Genomic DNA, 15,607 nt, shown 5'->3' on the forward strand with positions numbered 1-15,607 from the left:
GACATAAACCGGGAGAAGTGATCACCTGAGCCCTGCACACTTGTAGGCTGAAAAAGAATGGAGCTCCATGCTGCTTCCTGTGAATGCCAGCAGTTCTCTCTCCTTACGCGAAGCATCGAGGTCTGTGTCTGGAAAGCAGTTGCTGCAATGTGGGGGCATTAGAGCTCAAAGGAAAGAGGGCCTGGAGGATTGTGCTGCAGTGTCGCAGACCTGGGTTTTGGAGTGATTTTGGTGGAAGCTTCATGAGACAGGGCTTGCTTAGATTTTCTGGCCAGGAGGGAGGCTAGTGCAATTTTGCAGTGTTCTTTGAGGCCCCTTTAGCAGTAGGCAGCATTGTGTATTTAGAGCTAGGTGGCTACTGTGGGGCATGGAAGGATATACCCAAGAGAGGTAGGGGGGCTGGAACAGTTTGTACAGTAGGGGTGCTGAGAGCTGTTGAACCAAACTAAACCGTGTATATGATGGAATCCACTTCAAGCCAGAGAGTGAGGCAGCTTCCCTAGTTCCAGCACCTATGGAAAGAGGGGAAACCCAGAGCAATGAAGGGGTGGGTAAAAGCCAGAGGATTTCAGACGGCTGTGCTGTCATCCAATAGGGCCTTGCCTTTGACTTGAAAAAGGCTCCAAGCTTGTTCCCAAGCCAACGTATTTGTATCCGCTGCTGAAAAAAGCAATTGGTTAATATGCCATCTGTTGGCCAATTTAAAATACAAACACACACTCGCCACGAGAGCTGCCAGAAAGTGGGGCAGTGATGGCCAAGAACAAGTGCCATGTGGTGGGAACGGGATGTACGTGAGACCTGCAGATTCTGAGCTTGCACAGCTCCAGGGCCTGCTCTGGGCCATGTTGTTGCACTTCGTTCTCCTCCATGAGCATGGGAGCAAGCACACATGGATCTTTGATGATCCCGTTTGTCAAATAGCCCCACATACCTCTGGGCCAAACTTAGCAGCAGAGCCTTCCATATGACATTCTGTGTTGTCCCAGCAAGCCAACCCTTCCCCATGTGATTGTCACTGCATTTTTCCATGTACACTCTTGTTCTTTTTGGTGGTGGTCTGTCTTTGTCGTCAGCGCGTGTGTCTTGTGTCTTATGTGTGACTGGAAAACTGTGTGGTGAGATACTTAGCACTGCCCTGTTAGCAAAAGCTTGTGATCCAAGATAAGCCTGCAGAATGAGGCTCTACGGTAGATATTCATTATGGATCAACATTGCCTCATTATTTATAAATATTGATGGAATTGAGAAATGTGCAATGCAGGAGCACTGCAATACCAATAGTATTACTTGTACCTGTGTTCAGGTAGATATCCCACTGGGATCACAAGTTTTGGTCACCTCTGGTGACCCCAGCACTGAATTTTTTCTTGAAAATCCAGAAATTGTATCATGGGCTTTACCCCTTTCAGACGAACAATCTTAACCTTTTTCACGGGAAGTTCTTGGTAAGCTTAAAGAGCACAGGAAGACTTAAAGGTAAACTGGAAAGGCATGGTGATCCAGCGGGGAAGGACAGCAGAAATGAAATAATTTGGAATTAGGTGGTTCTAAGAGGAGTGCATTGAACAATTTTAGCTACCCCAAAGGGCAGCGTGGTAGCTTCAAGAAGATCATTATTAAAATACTGGATTACTTTGTTCTCTAAAGTCAGGTCTTTTATCGCTGTAGAGCAGGCCCCAACAGACCACTGGGAGCTCTTCCGTTTTCAGTATGGGGTAACTGAACTCTGAGGGAAAGCATGTATTTCTGATCTTGCACGAGCAGTAGTCACACTGGAAGTCCACATCCCTCTCCCTTCCTCCTCCCTGGATATTAAAATTAGTCGCATATTAAAAGGATACAGCTGAGATGTGTTTAAATAATTGTGAAGTCTTTTGCTTTTTCTGCACTCTAGAAACTACTCCCTAGAACCTTAAAGCTTGTCAGTTTTATCTTCCATCATGGTTACCCCTCCTGGGTTTTGCAGAGCTGCTCGAGACTGCTGGTAGCTGACATGGGTTTCATGGAAAAGCACTGGTGCATGAAACACATGAAGAATTGCACAGACTTTGCAAAATAGATGATAGGTCAGAGATTGGATTGGCTTTTTAATTGATCAGCCTTCAAAGTACTCCTTTTTTTTTTAAGATGTGGACTCAGTCCCAGTGGGACGATGGATTGAAACGTGTTTATCTGAAACATTACAAGGGGTTAGTTTATTCACCAGCTTCTTCTCTAAGCGGCTTTATTAGCATGAGAAACCCCCACCATATGTGCTTTCACAACACAGTGTTCACCTGTCCTGTGCATAGTGAGTGCATGCGATGTGTTTGCAGCGGTTCAACTGAGTGAACTGCAAACTCTATTCTTGGCATCCAATACCTAGTTCAAATGAACTCTGCCTTTCTCTTCTCTCTTTCCTTTCTCTCTTTCAGCTTGGCAGTGACCTTGGCGGGGGCATTGGAGGAAGTCCGGCAGTAAGTGCCATCAATTTTTTTCCAGTAAAAAAAGCTCCCCCTAATATAATAAATCTGATATAATCTTTCCCCCACACACTGCTGCTTTACTAAACCACTGTGTTTGTGAAAACAGACGGCTTTCACCACAGTGAATGGTAGCGGATCCTTCAAATTGTTTGGGTCCCCAGGTGAGTTCTTCAGAGCTGGAGCTGCCATCTCTGGAGAGAGAGTCCCCCTCTCCTGACTCTGAAGAGCGAAAGGAGGCAGAGCTATTGTCTTCATTAGAATGGCCCTGGTCTCCTGCTGTTAATAACTAAGTCCTTCAGGGAAATAACCCAACTTCTGTAGCAGAGGCTTTCCGTTCCTGGCAAGCAAATGGGACTAGATCCCCAATCTGCAGAAGAGTGAACCATTTTTGATCGTGGGACTAAGAACAGAGAGAGCTCCTGCTCTGCTGGGATAGCATGACCCTCTGCACCCAGCTGTATCATGGCTCCGCCACAATTTTTGGATATGCAAAATCCTTTGGTATGAATTCAGTGCAATCATGGCAATTAGCATGGAGAAAGGAAAAGGATTAGATTATCTTGTCCTTTTGCCAGTCATATGCAGTCTTCCCTAAAGTGTGTCCTCTTGAGCCTAGAGGTCTTTTTTTTTTTTTTCCTGCATAGACTATGGGGTGGGGGGGCGGGAAGGCTACTGTGGTTTCAAGGATATCATGTGGTTAAGGTGACAGCAAAGATTGCAGGGATTAGTCTCCAAGAGCATTGGAATACAAATGCATTATTTAGCACTCTTGATAATTCAGCAGGGAAGCTGTAAAGTGCTTTAAAATATTCAGGATATTGCCCAAATTCATGCCTTATTTAATAAGCAGCATTCTACATGTGCATTGTTCACCACTACCCTTTATTCCTAACTCTTGCAGGTGGGACAGACCTTCATCCCATCCTCTGTGCCTGCGACTTTTGCCCCTTCACCCACCCCCGCTGTGGTTAGCAGTGGACTCAACGACCTGTTCGACCTCTCTACTGGTATCGGCATGGTGCCCGGGGGATACGTGGCTCCGAAATCTGTACGTAAGAGAAACGTCGGTTCAGTACGTTGTTCACCAATGATACAGTTTAGGCAACATAGAGATAACAAGGCTGTTCAGTTGTCCCCTTCATGCTCTTTGGAGATATGAGATGGACTCCATGAGCTGTGTTCCATTAGGTATATCTTACGTTTCCCCCAGAGCGACAGCGATTGTTGAAGGACAAATCTAACCAGCTCTAGACTTCCGTTTTCAGCATTTCCCTACTATTGCCAGAAAGGTAATGTTACTGTAAGGAAGGGTTTGTGGGAGCTGCAAAAATTTGGACTTTGCCACTTTCCCCATTGGGCAGCTACTAACTAGATGCCTTGTAGCAGGATTTCAAGATTTCACCCCACTGGGCCAACCATTCGTGCTGATCAATAAACAGAAAATCCACTTGTCTGAGGGGAGTCCTATTTACGAGAGATTAAAATAAATGGGTGGTTGGAGTGAGCACCGTGTTAGTGTGTGCCCTGGGTTTGCACCTGATTGTAGAAGAGAAAGATGGTGAAATCACTGACTGAACCGTTATTTTTATTGGTGATCCTTCAATATCAGCAGAACTTGGTCCTGCTAACAGGGCTTTGGCCAAGCTAGAATAGCCAATGTGAAGCTAGGTCTATGGGGAACGCATGCCATTTCAGAGCAGCTGTTTGAATGTGGCATTTAGTTTTTCCATGCCCTGGGGGTCACTGAGGGATGGAGTTCTTCCTTGCGGTACCAGTGTGTTCACCTTCTTCCTGTTTGGAGCTGCCACTTATTAAAACCTTTGTTAATCTCAGTGAATAACCAGTAATTATTGTTTACAATAATATAAAACCCATGTGCATAAACTGCTCTGTCCCTTATGCCAAGCTTCCAGCATTTGGCTGCTTGCTGGTACTATGCCAAATGAAAGATCCTCTACAGAGGTCCCACTAAGTATCAAGTTAAAAACAACTCTCCGCTGCTCAACCAATCACATTTCCATTCAGCATTCTCCACAAAGCACGTCTGCCTAGATGTGCTGTCAAACCAAATCCTGAGCATAATGAAGTGGTTTAACTTTGTGCGAAACATTATAATCGCACAGCAAGCTGGCCTTCCTTCAAAAGCTCGTTGTATTCAAAACAGCATTGCTCTTCGGCCGTATCACCAGGATGAACAAAAACACCCAGGTATGCCACACTCTCAAAGTCTCCATCAGTGTGTGAAGTGTTGCATGCCCTGACGCTACCTGGCACTGCCTGCTAGGCCATTCCAGATATTCATAGATTTACAGATTGAGCCAGATCTGGGAATGTCACTACGTGAGGCCTGGTATGACACCATCAACCATGGTTACTCTGTCTGGTGCAACAGTCTTCATTAGTCTGTGTTTGCTGATGATCATGATTCCCCCACAAAGGTTCGTCAGGAACAGATAAGAGCACTAGCCCCGTGATTGTACTTAGTTCAGTCTTCAGGATTATCCCAACACATTCCCTGAAGGAATGTTCCTTTTCAAGAGACAAGTCAGTCCTGGACGCCAGCCCCCTTCCATTTCTGTGCACGTTCGTGTTACCGAATGTTTCAGCGCTCCGACAGGAGCTTTGTTAACTAATAGAGTTTTATCAATGGAAAAGGAGCATCAGGTGTGGTATTGCTAGTTGGTGAGCCTGATGGTTTTAGATTCCTTTGCTCCATACGCAGTGTACTCTGTCAGCGTCTATGTGCTTATGGACACTGTAACAGTTGGTGAATGAATGGATTGCGCGACTCAGGGCCTTTCTTTCAAATGTTTAAAAACTCCATAGGGTTTCTCCAAGCTGGGCTGGGCTGGTGCTGAGCAGATCTTGTGTTGTATTTCAGGTTTGGCTGCCGGCAGTGAAGGCTAAAGGCCTGGAGATCTCTGGGACATTCACTCACAGGCAGGGACACATCTACATGGAGATGAACTTCACCAATAAGGCTTTGCAGCACATGACTGACTTTGCAATTCAGTTTAATAAGAATAGGTAAGAAACCCACATGTCCTTGGTAGGTAGGTGGCAAGGTCCTAGAAAGGGCTCCTTGCTCAGTTTCCCAGTTCTAGACATGGGCATGAGTGACCTATGGTTCCCAGCCTGCTGCTCATTAACTTCTAGGGCACAATTTTCATTGGCATTGTGGGATTTAAAACAAATCCAGACACAGGCATGCGCTTTTTCATTGGCTGCATACTGTAAGTCCCAAACCACTAAATAGGATTAAACTCGCCTTCTTGATCTATACGATTAGTCATCTGCGGGCTACCGTTGGCCCCTTGCTAACTAAATCATCTTCCATTTACCGGCTGAACAGCGTATGAAGGGTTAAAAGATAAGAGAGGCAAACAACTGTTCTAAAACTTCCACTGAAAACATTCCTAGATCGACGGTAATACAGTGAAAAAATTAATGGCGATGATTTGTCATTCAAACCTCTTCAGTTTATGGTATCGTTCATTACCTGTACTTTTTACCCATGGGTGCAGGCCACCATCTCAGTGAGAGTCAAAGCGTAGTCCGCATCTTGGCGAGATTTCTCTGCATCACCTCGTCTACATGCAGTCAGGGCAAGCACTGTGTATATATTCTATCTAGAGGCCAAGGCTGCTTTGTTAGGTTAAATGCTGGAGGTGGCAAACTTTTTTGAGAAGCTCATAGCTGCTGTGTGGATTTTCAAGAGTGTTCTGTGTTGGCCCAGCAGTTCTCCCCATGCGGTCAGTAGTAAAACTTCTGCTGGTTTCAGAAGAAGCAGAGTTAAGTCAGGCATTGAAAACTGCACCCTGTGTGTCTAGTAACCATAGCATGTGCGTCTGACATACTCATCCACCCGAAAATGAGTTCATCTCCAGGCAAAGCCACAGAACAGCCCATAGTGACCCAGCTGAGGCTCTAACTGGCTTAGTTGAGTGTATAGAGAGGGGGAAATGTTACCTCTTAGTTAGTAGGACGCAGTCGGGCTGTGACCACCTGAAGTCATTTATGTTACTTCTACATGCTCTGGGGTAGATCTGTAAGGAACTATTTTAAAGAGACAAACAAGCCCCGATGTACATGTATATTTCGGTCCTGAGAGTGAATGCTTAATATGATGTGCTGACGAGTTCTGGCTACGGGTTGTGTGAAATACAACTGAAAATATCATAGATTGATGCATCTGTGTTGTTTTTAATACAATCTGCTCTTCGACAGCCTGCCCTGCCCTGGTGAGCGGGCGAGCATATGGTCCCCTCTTTCTTCTAGCGCCGAAGTTGCAGCTGCGCCTTTTTACATTTCAGTGATGTTTTGAAACAGCCCCTGGATTTGTAAGGCTGAAGCCTGTTTTTATAGCTGGTAAAGCCCTAGCCAATTACAGCTACCGCTGCTGAGTCAGCAGATGTAACAGTCCCCAGCGAGTCGACAAATGACTGCGTTCCCAAATTGAGTTGGGAGGGAGCACAGCATCCACACAAGACTGAAACTGTCTGGAAAAGCAGGCCTTTTGAAGTAGGTATTTAAGTGAACAAATATTGTCAGTGAACAAATCGCCAGGTGAAATAGCTGATAGCAAATACAGTGGGTAGCGAAATCACTTTGCTGGTGAGAGCTGCCACTTGCAGTCCAGGAGAATGTCTAGAGAGTACAGATCGCTGTTCAGAAACCTGCTGTCACAAAGAGAAGCGCCTTGTCAGCGGAATCCCTGCTCTCGGCTCGTTCACATTTGTACCTGCCTCAGTCAGAGAGAGGGTACGTGGCGTGTCTGCCATCACGTACACTAGTCACTGTCAGGAGTGTAAAGGGCCCATTCTGATTAAAGTGCTCTCATTCTAGCATGCAGATTCCTTATTTCTTAAGAGCGGCCTGGTAGAGGAAGGGAAAATTCTCTTCCAAGAGACTGGAATCCTCTCTCCCTTTTGGCAGTCATGGCCTTGTCTACGCTGGGGGTGGCATGTAGGGTATGTATAGCTACACGCTGCCGTGAAAAGCAGGCTGCATCCCCACTGCAATGTGTAACCTTTGAGGCTCCGGCTGTGGGGAGCTGCCAGAGCCATTCCCTCCCTCCCGACCGCTGCCTCCCCCCACCGGAGACTTTCCCTGCTGCCAGAGTCTCCCGCTGTGTAAAGCCCTGTTTAAATGCACTTTGGTATTACACTCCCCTGGAGGATGTTCAGACCCGGGTGGTGTGTAATTCTCAAGGGACACTAGACCAGCATGATCTGCTTTTGCAGCAGATCAGCTTGTTTTCCTTAAATTAGATGTGGATTCTCTGGCCTATCCAAACAACTCCGCTTCCTTATTGGTCCACTGCAGCTGGGAATCGGTTTTGGTGGTGGATTCCCGTCAGAATCCCAAGAGGTCTCCCTTCCAAAGGCAGAGGGAGTCAGCTGAGATAGGAAGTGCCACACTTAGCATGCTCCCTCTCGGCCCAGGCCAGCCCTCCTAAAGTGCCCCTGCTCCCCAAGTCACTGACCTTCAGATTTTGCGTGGTGCATGTATGTCCATCTGGACTCCGGAGCTTCGTATAATTTGAAGCTTGGGATGAAGATGGCCAGCAGAGAGGTAGCCAGACTAGTAGGATGGACTGTATGGGAGGGGATTTGAGGACAATTCTTGAGGACAGCATGGCCACAGAGGGGGCAGCCAGGTTAATAGGTTCCGTGCAAGAAGCATCTGATCAGGAAGACTGTGGTGCGTGCCAGTGAGGGGAATGATCTTTCCCCCTTCTCTGGTCTTGCTGCTGTTATTCTTTCTTCCCGTTTCCTCCTTGTTCCCAGCTATCTTGATTGCCATTTCCGTTTCAATAGACATAGTGTTACATGTTCCCCTGTCGTTGAGCCGTAGCAGTGATTCAACTTCTGTGAGCAGGAAGATTCCCTTCCCCGTCCCCCAGAACTACAGTATTAATTTTTTAATTTACAATGCATCCGTCAGAGCTCTGGGTGCTTGTCATCCCTTCAACAAGCATGTATCAGCCAACGCAAAGAGAACTCCGAGCATTTCTAGTGCACACATCACCATGGCCTTTTCCCCACCTAGCAGGGCAATGCAGCCCACCTTCCCCTGAGAATATCCTGCTTCCAGCTTCCTGGAGTTCAAATTCAAGGAGCATTTGCCTAGATGCCCGAGCTGATCTGAGCTGCTGAGACAAGTGCATAAGGAGAGACTTGGTCACTAAGATAACCGGTCTCAGTCCAAGCTAACATCTTGAATTGCACTTGCAGACAAGCCATTGCAGAGTATCAAGGTGAAACGTGCACCATATAAACCCTGCCACTAAGTAGGACATGCGGGATTAAAATGGGTCTGAGCCGGAGTGGGATGAGTCAGTGTAAATCCCATCTGCTTTGGCGTGTGCTTTCCCAGTTAGAGTATAAAGTAAAGCAGAGAACCAGCACCCATCCGAAGCCAGTCATCTGGCGCTGCTGAGGACTGCCTTGGTTTGTAGCAGTACTGGTGCAACCTGCTGATTCCTCTTTGGTTAGATGTTTCATGGATGTCCTCTCCCTGCCCTGTACTAGTTCTTGCAGCTCTGTCCTTTGCTCCTAACTTTGACACTAGGTCCGCAGCTGCCTGTCTGCCTACTTCTCTGGTGAAAGTGAAGAGTGTTTGTCCTAGGGCATGAGCCTTCCTTCCAGCCCTTCTGAATTCCCATGTTAGTAAGCTGCTCCTTGCATGGCAGGCCACTGCTCAGCAATTAGACTGGCCCCATGGAGGAGAGAATGGAAATGTTGCCAGCAGATAATCTCTCTTGGCCAGGGTGGGCCCTTTTCCAGGGAGACCAATGAGACTCAAGTTCTTGTGCATTGTCCTATTTCAAGTGTCCACCTTGATGCCAATTGTCACCTATTTCCCTCTCCCCTAAATCACAGTGGGGCACATCTCAGGAAAGACAGTAAGCGAGGCCAGCCCACGCTAAAATGGAGAGCAGAGAGAACCTTTGGGACAGCAGTCCCTGATCCCCTTCCCGTTAAAATAAGTGACAACGTCGCATGTAGGGCTCTCAGAAATACAGTGCTGTGTGAACACCCTCTGGCTTTCTCTCACCCAGCTTCGGCGTCATCCCCAGCACTCCTCTGGCCATTCATACTCCGCTGATGCCAAACCAAAGTATTGACGTCTCCCTTCCCCTCAACACCTTGGGACCTGTCATGAAAATGGAGCCTCTCAACAACCTCCAGGTAAGCAGCTTCTGATGCTACGTTGGGGACTCTCAGCTCAGTTATCTTCCTCCCACTTCTTCTAGAGGTCGCCTCTGTTTGGGGGCTCCTCTGCATAGGAATCCAGAAGTTCACTGAAATGCTGAGCAGTGGCTTCTCAGGGGCGCGCAGGGTGGACTTCTGGCCAGCAGTCTGTTGGAAATGGTAGGGAGGGGGAGTTTGTAGCACTTAGAGGCGATCTACGTCCTCTCTCATCCTGAAAGTTCGCAAACCTAAACTGACGTGCAGGTCTCACTTGATGCCGCTGCAGTGCAGCCACCTCTTGGGTGGGACATGGCCAAGAGTGTGCAGCAAGGCTGCACAATGTAGGACAGGAGGCAAAGATGATTCCTTGGTTAACTGGAACTGTAGCAGGGAGACAGAAGGTAGTTACCAGAGCTGGGCTTTGCCCTGGGTGCTGGGCTGTCACTCTCATGGCTTGTATTTAATACCTTCTCCAAAGGCTGTATGCTCTTCTGATTATGTGGTGTTCAAACAAACTCCTCTTTGATATTTTAATACCCCTCCTTCCCAGCATCTTTATAGCAGGAAAACGTAACCCTTTTAACCTCAGATTCAAGCCACACTGCGTCAGAACATCTGCCCTCTGCTAAGTGGGAGCTTGCGGCTAATGACATACACAGGCGCTCTTGAACAAAACCGGGGAAGTTGGCCAGTGAAGCATGGAAGTTCTGCAGAGCCCAGGTGCCACGTGGTGTTAATGTACATAACCAAAAAGCCATGTGCACTAGGCAGTCTTGCAGAGCTATGCAGATTATCTGATAAATGAGGGAGGCTGGGTTTGCCTCCTTTCCTCCTCCGAAAGGGAAATACCCATCTTGTTTAATCTCCCGCAAGGAATGACTTTCTTGTGTTGTACCTGTTTGTTTTGGCAGTAAATAAGCCAGCCCTCTTGGAGCTGCGTGAATACAGCAGATTCAGATGTGCTCCAGACAACGTACATACGGAGCTAGTTGAGAGGGCAGGATCGGGGTTTGCTAGGCTTGCCAAGAGGCAGGCTGGAAAGGAGAGGAAGAGCCGCGAACATCTGGAGCGGATCCCCACACTGGGTGTTAGTTGAGCTCAGATGATGGCTTGAGATGTAAGGAACCTGCAGGAAAGATGGCTGCTGCTGAAGTGATTAAATATTTTATTTAGCCCTGCTAGTTTTAAGTGGTGCTTTCCTGAGATCATTGGCACTTTCTCTTCCCCAAAGAGCTAAGGTCCAGGAAACAGCGGGCAAGGGGTTGTTAATGTTACATTAATGAAGCTGTTTTGTATATTTCAGTTCTCAGGCCCTTACTTCTCACTGTAATGCAGGGGTTGGTAAAGCAGTTCTCCCTCCAGGGGGCCTCACCGCTTCCCTTAGTGCAGCTTGGGGTCAGATATTTCAGTGGCAATGCTGGGGTCTTGGCACTGCTAGGTTTATCTAGGTTGCATTCACCTCCCCGGTCAGGCAGATGCAGCTCTCAAACAGAATGGAGTTTTGCCCCATTGGCAGAGTCTGCGGTAGCTCCCTGTTTCCTGGAAGCTGGCTGGTTAGTGGGTCCCCTGTCTATAGCCTGTTATATCTATGCATCTCCTGGGTAGAGACTTCTCGTATCCAGCAGATGCAGATAATCAGTTTCAGAGCACATCGAGCTCAGTGCCTTGATCTGGGGCTGGGGGAGGTTGGGATGAAGCGGGTCTGAATATATATATAATCCCATTGGTATGATCTCCAGCTGCATTAGGGGCCCAGATGGAGTAGAGCACTTCCCATGTACAGAGAGTTCTTACTCCCTCCAGGGTTTTAAGAAAAAAAAGCAATGTTTAAATTGTAACTTTCATCTGCCTGAACAACAGTTTCTTTCTCTTGACTGTTCTGCTCCGTGGCTTATGACTTATTAATGAGTCTCCGGGCAAACAGCTAGAAATAGCTCCACTGTTTAGTTCCTGAGGCTCCAAATTGACATCACATCACAAGAGTGGTGCAATAGCTGCTTCTGCATGAGTGGAGCAGGTCCCCTACCCCACAGACCCTTGGCAAAGTCGCAAGGTTAGGGGAGTACGTGGATGAGCTGCACGTGATATCTCCCATGCGGGGGCCTTTTCTGCTTAGAGAGAAGGAGGCAGGGCAGGGGGGTTGATAATGCCCTTGGAATCCATTCCACAGAGGTAGGAATTGCAGCATTTTGCACCACAGTGTAGGAGACCCATAAGGATCACAGATTTCCCAGGGCCAGGAATAGCTAGGCATGTCAAGGCGGTGATTTTATCAGTTTGGTTCAGCTGTTATGAACCTAACTCATGGGGACAGAATGGGCGAGTCCCAGACCTTCTAGATCTGGCTTTGGACATGAAGGAGTGTCCCATAAACCAAAAACACACACGGAAGCCACTGCTTCCTTTGCTCAGAAAGGAGATGAAATACTGGGTTACTATGAAGCCAGTTTGTTTCTAGCAGAAAATGCTACAAGAATAAATCAGAGCGAAAACGTATGTGGAAACCTCCAGCTGCCTTATTTGGAAATAAGCAGAGCATTCATTAGTGCCGGATCTGCTCGTTCGTTGACTAGCTACCTCATTGCCACACAAGTTGGCTGCCCTTTTACAATCAGGGAAGCTGCCATATGGAGTAATAGTATCTCTCTCAGCTGAGAGTTGAGTCACGCTGGTAACGAAAGCCAAGTTAAAAAGTACGGTTGTTACTCTCCAGACCGCAGTGGATTTGATGGAGATGTGTCATTGCGCTGTCAGCACCCACCTCTGGAGTGGCATTCTTTGTGGTTTTCCACAGAAATAATTACTTTTAAAACATCCTACAGAATTCACTCTGATAGGTGCCATACTGAGAGCAATTTATAGCAAAATATAGGGACTTATATGTTTCTCTACACCTATTTTCATTGAAGAAAGAAATCTCTCAGTAAGTTGAGTGCGATATTGCATGTGATTTTCTGTGCATGGAATTGTTAGGAGCCAGTGTACAGGATTTGTTTGAACTTTAAGGCCCTTAATTTCATTTTTTTTATTCTACGTTTTTGTTGCAGTAACAGAAAAATAAGTCCTCAGGCAACCAAACTCATCTCTAAATTCCTATGGCATGTGAACTAAAGACTTCAAAGGCTAGTAGTTTGTTCTGCAGGCAGCAATTTCAGAAGTAATGAGTTTGTCCTGTTCGTGCTGTAATTTTATTAGAATGTCTCATTCTCCACTATGTGCAGTTTAATTTTTACCTCTTTCCTAATCAGCGAAAGCGATCAAAACACTTGACATGTTAACAAAAACCAACACATCAGAGAAGGGAGAACTAAATGTTAAGAGAGCTACTTACGCAAGATGCAGTCGGGGTCCGCACCCGGCAATTAACAGCTTCTAGACTGTGTTTACCTGTCCTGCCATGTATGATAAAGGATAGAACACTCCCTCCCTTCTCACCCCCAACCTAATATTGAAAATGGTTCATCAGCTTTGTAGCAAAGTTTGATTGACCCTTAAAGGATGAAGTCAGATGTAAATACAGAAGCATCTCGGCCCTGTAGAGTTAAGCAGACTCCAGACTGGTTCATTGTATTTCTATCCCTATTACATTCCCCAAAAGAGAGCTGCTGTTGGAATGAGCCTTTTTAAGAGTGTCTGTTGCTAAATGAGATCTTCGTGACTTAGTTCTTGTTTTGTTAATTTCCATCAGTGCTGGTTGCTTAGGAACATTTTCAAATTACTTACTCAGCCTTTCATTGGCCACCTGGCATTTGACTTGATCTCACCACTGCATAGTGCTGGGTAAATCCAGTGGTAGCTGCTAGGCTCTTCTAGAGTCATAGAAATGTAGAACTGGAAGGACTTTGAAAGGTCGTCGAGTCCAGTCCCCTGCCTTCACAGCAGGGCTAAGTACTGTCCCAAACAGATTATTTTGCCCCAGAACCCTAAATGGCCCCCTCAGGGATTGAAGTCACAACCATAGGTTTAGCAGACCAGTCCTCCAATCACTGAGCTATTCCTCCCCCACAGAAACAACAAAGCCTGGGACTGAAGGGACCTCTAGATTTTCAGTCCGCAACGGTGCCAGGACTGAGCTGGCCTTCAGAGGCCCTGGGTTGACTGCAGGCTAAGGAAATGCAGACTTGTTCGGCTTCTGTTTTTCTTTCATCACCTTGGAGCAAGATGTGGAACCCGAGTGGCAGTTGCATCTCCCCTGGAGATCGCTGGGGCAGTTGCTTTTTCGAGTCTCTGCCTCAGCGCACATGGGATAAAGTAGTGGTTCTGCAATGAGAGCATGTGGTGGTTTAAAAAAAATAAAGTCCATTAATCCTATCCAGACCAGAGCCAGGTTTAGAATAAAAAAAGCCATGCAGGAATGCCTGCTGGGAACTGTCCTGTACCAAAGTGAAGCCCCAGTCCTAATACACCCCCGTTCAAGGGTAGTTCAGAAATCCCCTCAATGTCGTAACTTCTGCATTATGCCGAGCACCCCTGGGAGGAATTGCAAGCATTGCAGTGTCCTGCCCTGATATACGGGATATTTTGTTAGGTTTTTTTATGTTCAAGACAACTGCAGCTGCTGAACCATGAAATGAGTAAAGGCTTCTAAAATTCCGTGCCTTCTGTCACTTGAAAATGATGAGCTGTGTGTGGGCTGTCTCTGACTAACCATCTTACCCAGAATTCGGGGCTAGTTAAAACCAGGTTCAGTCCAGAGCCCATCTGCACTACAAAATCTACCGTTTTGTGGCCCAACTGTGTTAAAACCTGGGTTGTCTTTTTACTTGTGTGGGCAGAATAAAATGTTATAACCGTGTTGGGGAACCAAGTCTTAACCCTGGTCAAAATCTAGACTGTGCGTTTCTGTCCCCACGGGCAAGAGTAAGCCATGTTATAACACTGTTTAGTCCACTGAGGGTGTTTAACAGCAAAGAACATATTTACCATTGGCTGTGGTAGTGCTTGTGAATGTTTAAAATAGTTTCCCATCAGAGTTACACCCAAATCTCATTTTACTGAGCTTTGCATCTATATTTGGCCTGGATTTAATGTTCAGAAGAAGTATTTGATCTCTGCTGGAAGGGTAACTTGAAATACAGTTTTAGCTAATACATTGCTGTCCATTCTGGATTTCCATGCTGAATACAGCTGTGTTTGCCAGTTATTCCGCATAGTTCTGCACAGCACCATAAAACTTGCAGTCATGGTTGTGGCTGGCACAGTTTGCTCCTCTATAGACAGGGCTTTAAGGCTGCGTCTGTACTAGCAATTTCCCCAAAAATTTCATAAGGAGAAAATGCTATTGCAAAACAGCCTTGGCATTCAATTCAGTCTTGTCTGTTCTTGCTGTGAGAAGGTCTAGATCAGTGGTTCTCAGCCCATGGCCTGCATGTGGCCCAATTAGCGCACACCTGCGGCCCAGCTCAGCCATGTGCTAAAGGCTACGGACTCCCAGCTGCCCTGCCACATGGTGGGCTCCCGGCTGCTACTTGACCCCATGTGGTGGGGCTCGGGGTCCAGGCAGCCGGCTGCTGCCCAGCCCCACACAGCAAGGTCCTGGTGGAGTCTGGAGGTAGGGTCCTGCCTGCCCCCTGCACCAGGTCTGGGCAGCCAGGTGCTGCCTGGCCCCCCACAGCAGGATCTGGGGGTCGGGGTCACTTCCCCACGCCCGGCGCTCCACTCCTGGCCCCACTCTGGAGGGGTCTCTGGGCAGAGGGTGCTGAGAATAGGGTTTTGGGAGGCGGTTGGGTGGGGGACACTGGTTCTCAACCTGCGGCCCAGCTAACACTTTGTTTCATAGGTTGAGAAGCACTGGTCTAGACTCTGCAGAGGCAGTAGTGATGGTGTCTAGTCTAGCCTGGCAATCCCATAATGCTGCAATAGGGAAGAGAATTTCAGAAAATTGCCAGGTCTGCCTTGCTACTACATCGACCTAGAATCATAGCAGGTTAGAGTTGGAAGAGA

General features: G+C 47.2%; 1 protein-coding gene across 3 annotated transcripts in view; it reads left to right on the top strand.

Moving 5' to 3' along the window:
- Nucleotides 1–15,607, top strand: part of AP2B1 (adaptor related protein complex 2 subunit beta 1) — a 98,036-nt gene that overhangs the window by 56,320 nt on the left and 26,109 nt on the right. For 2 of the 3 annotated variants that reach the window (XM_050928918.1, XM_050928920.1), the window contains 4 exons: nt 2,418–2,459; nt 3,370–3,516; nt 5,350–5,495; nt 9,532–9,661. In XM_050928918.1, the coding sequence (XP_050784875.1) occupies nt 2,418–2,459; nt 3,370–3,516; nt 5,350–5,495; nt 9,532–9,661 (465 nt within the window). The remainder of the gene's footprint in view (nt 1–2,417; nt 2,460–3,369; nt 3,517–5,349; nt 5,496–9,531; nt 9,662–15,607) is intronic. The other variant, XM_050928921.1, reaches the window with a different exon arrangement.

The sequence above is a fragment of the Gopherus flavomarginatus genome, chromosome 19, assembly GCF_025201925.1.
Source record: "Gopherus flavomarginatus isolate rGopFla2 chromosome 19, rGopFla2.mat.asm, whole genome shotgun sequence".
NCBI classification, from domain to species: domain Eukaryota; kingdom Metazoa; phylum Chordata; order Testudines; family Testudinidae; genus Gopherus; species Gopherus flavomarginatus.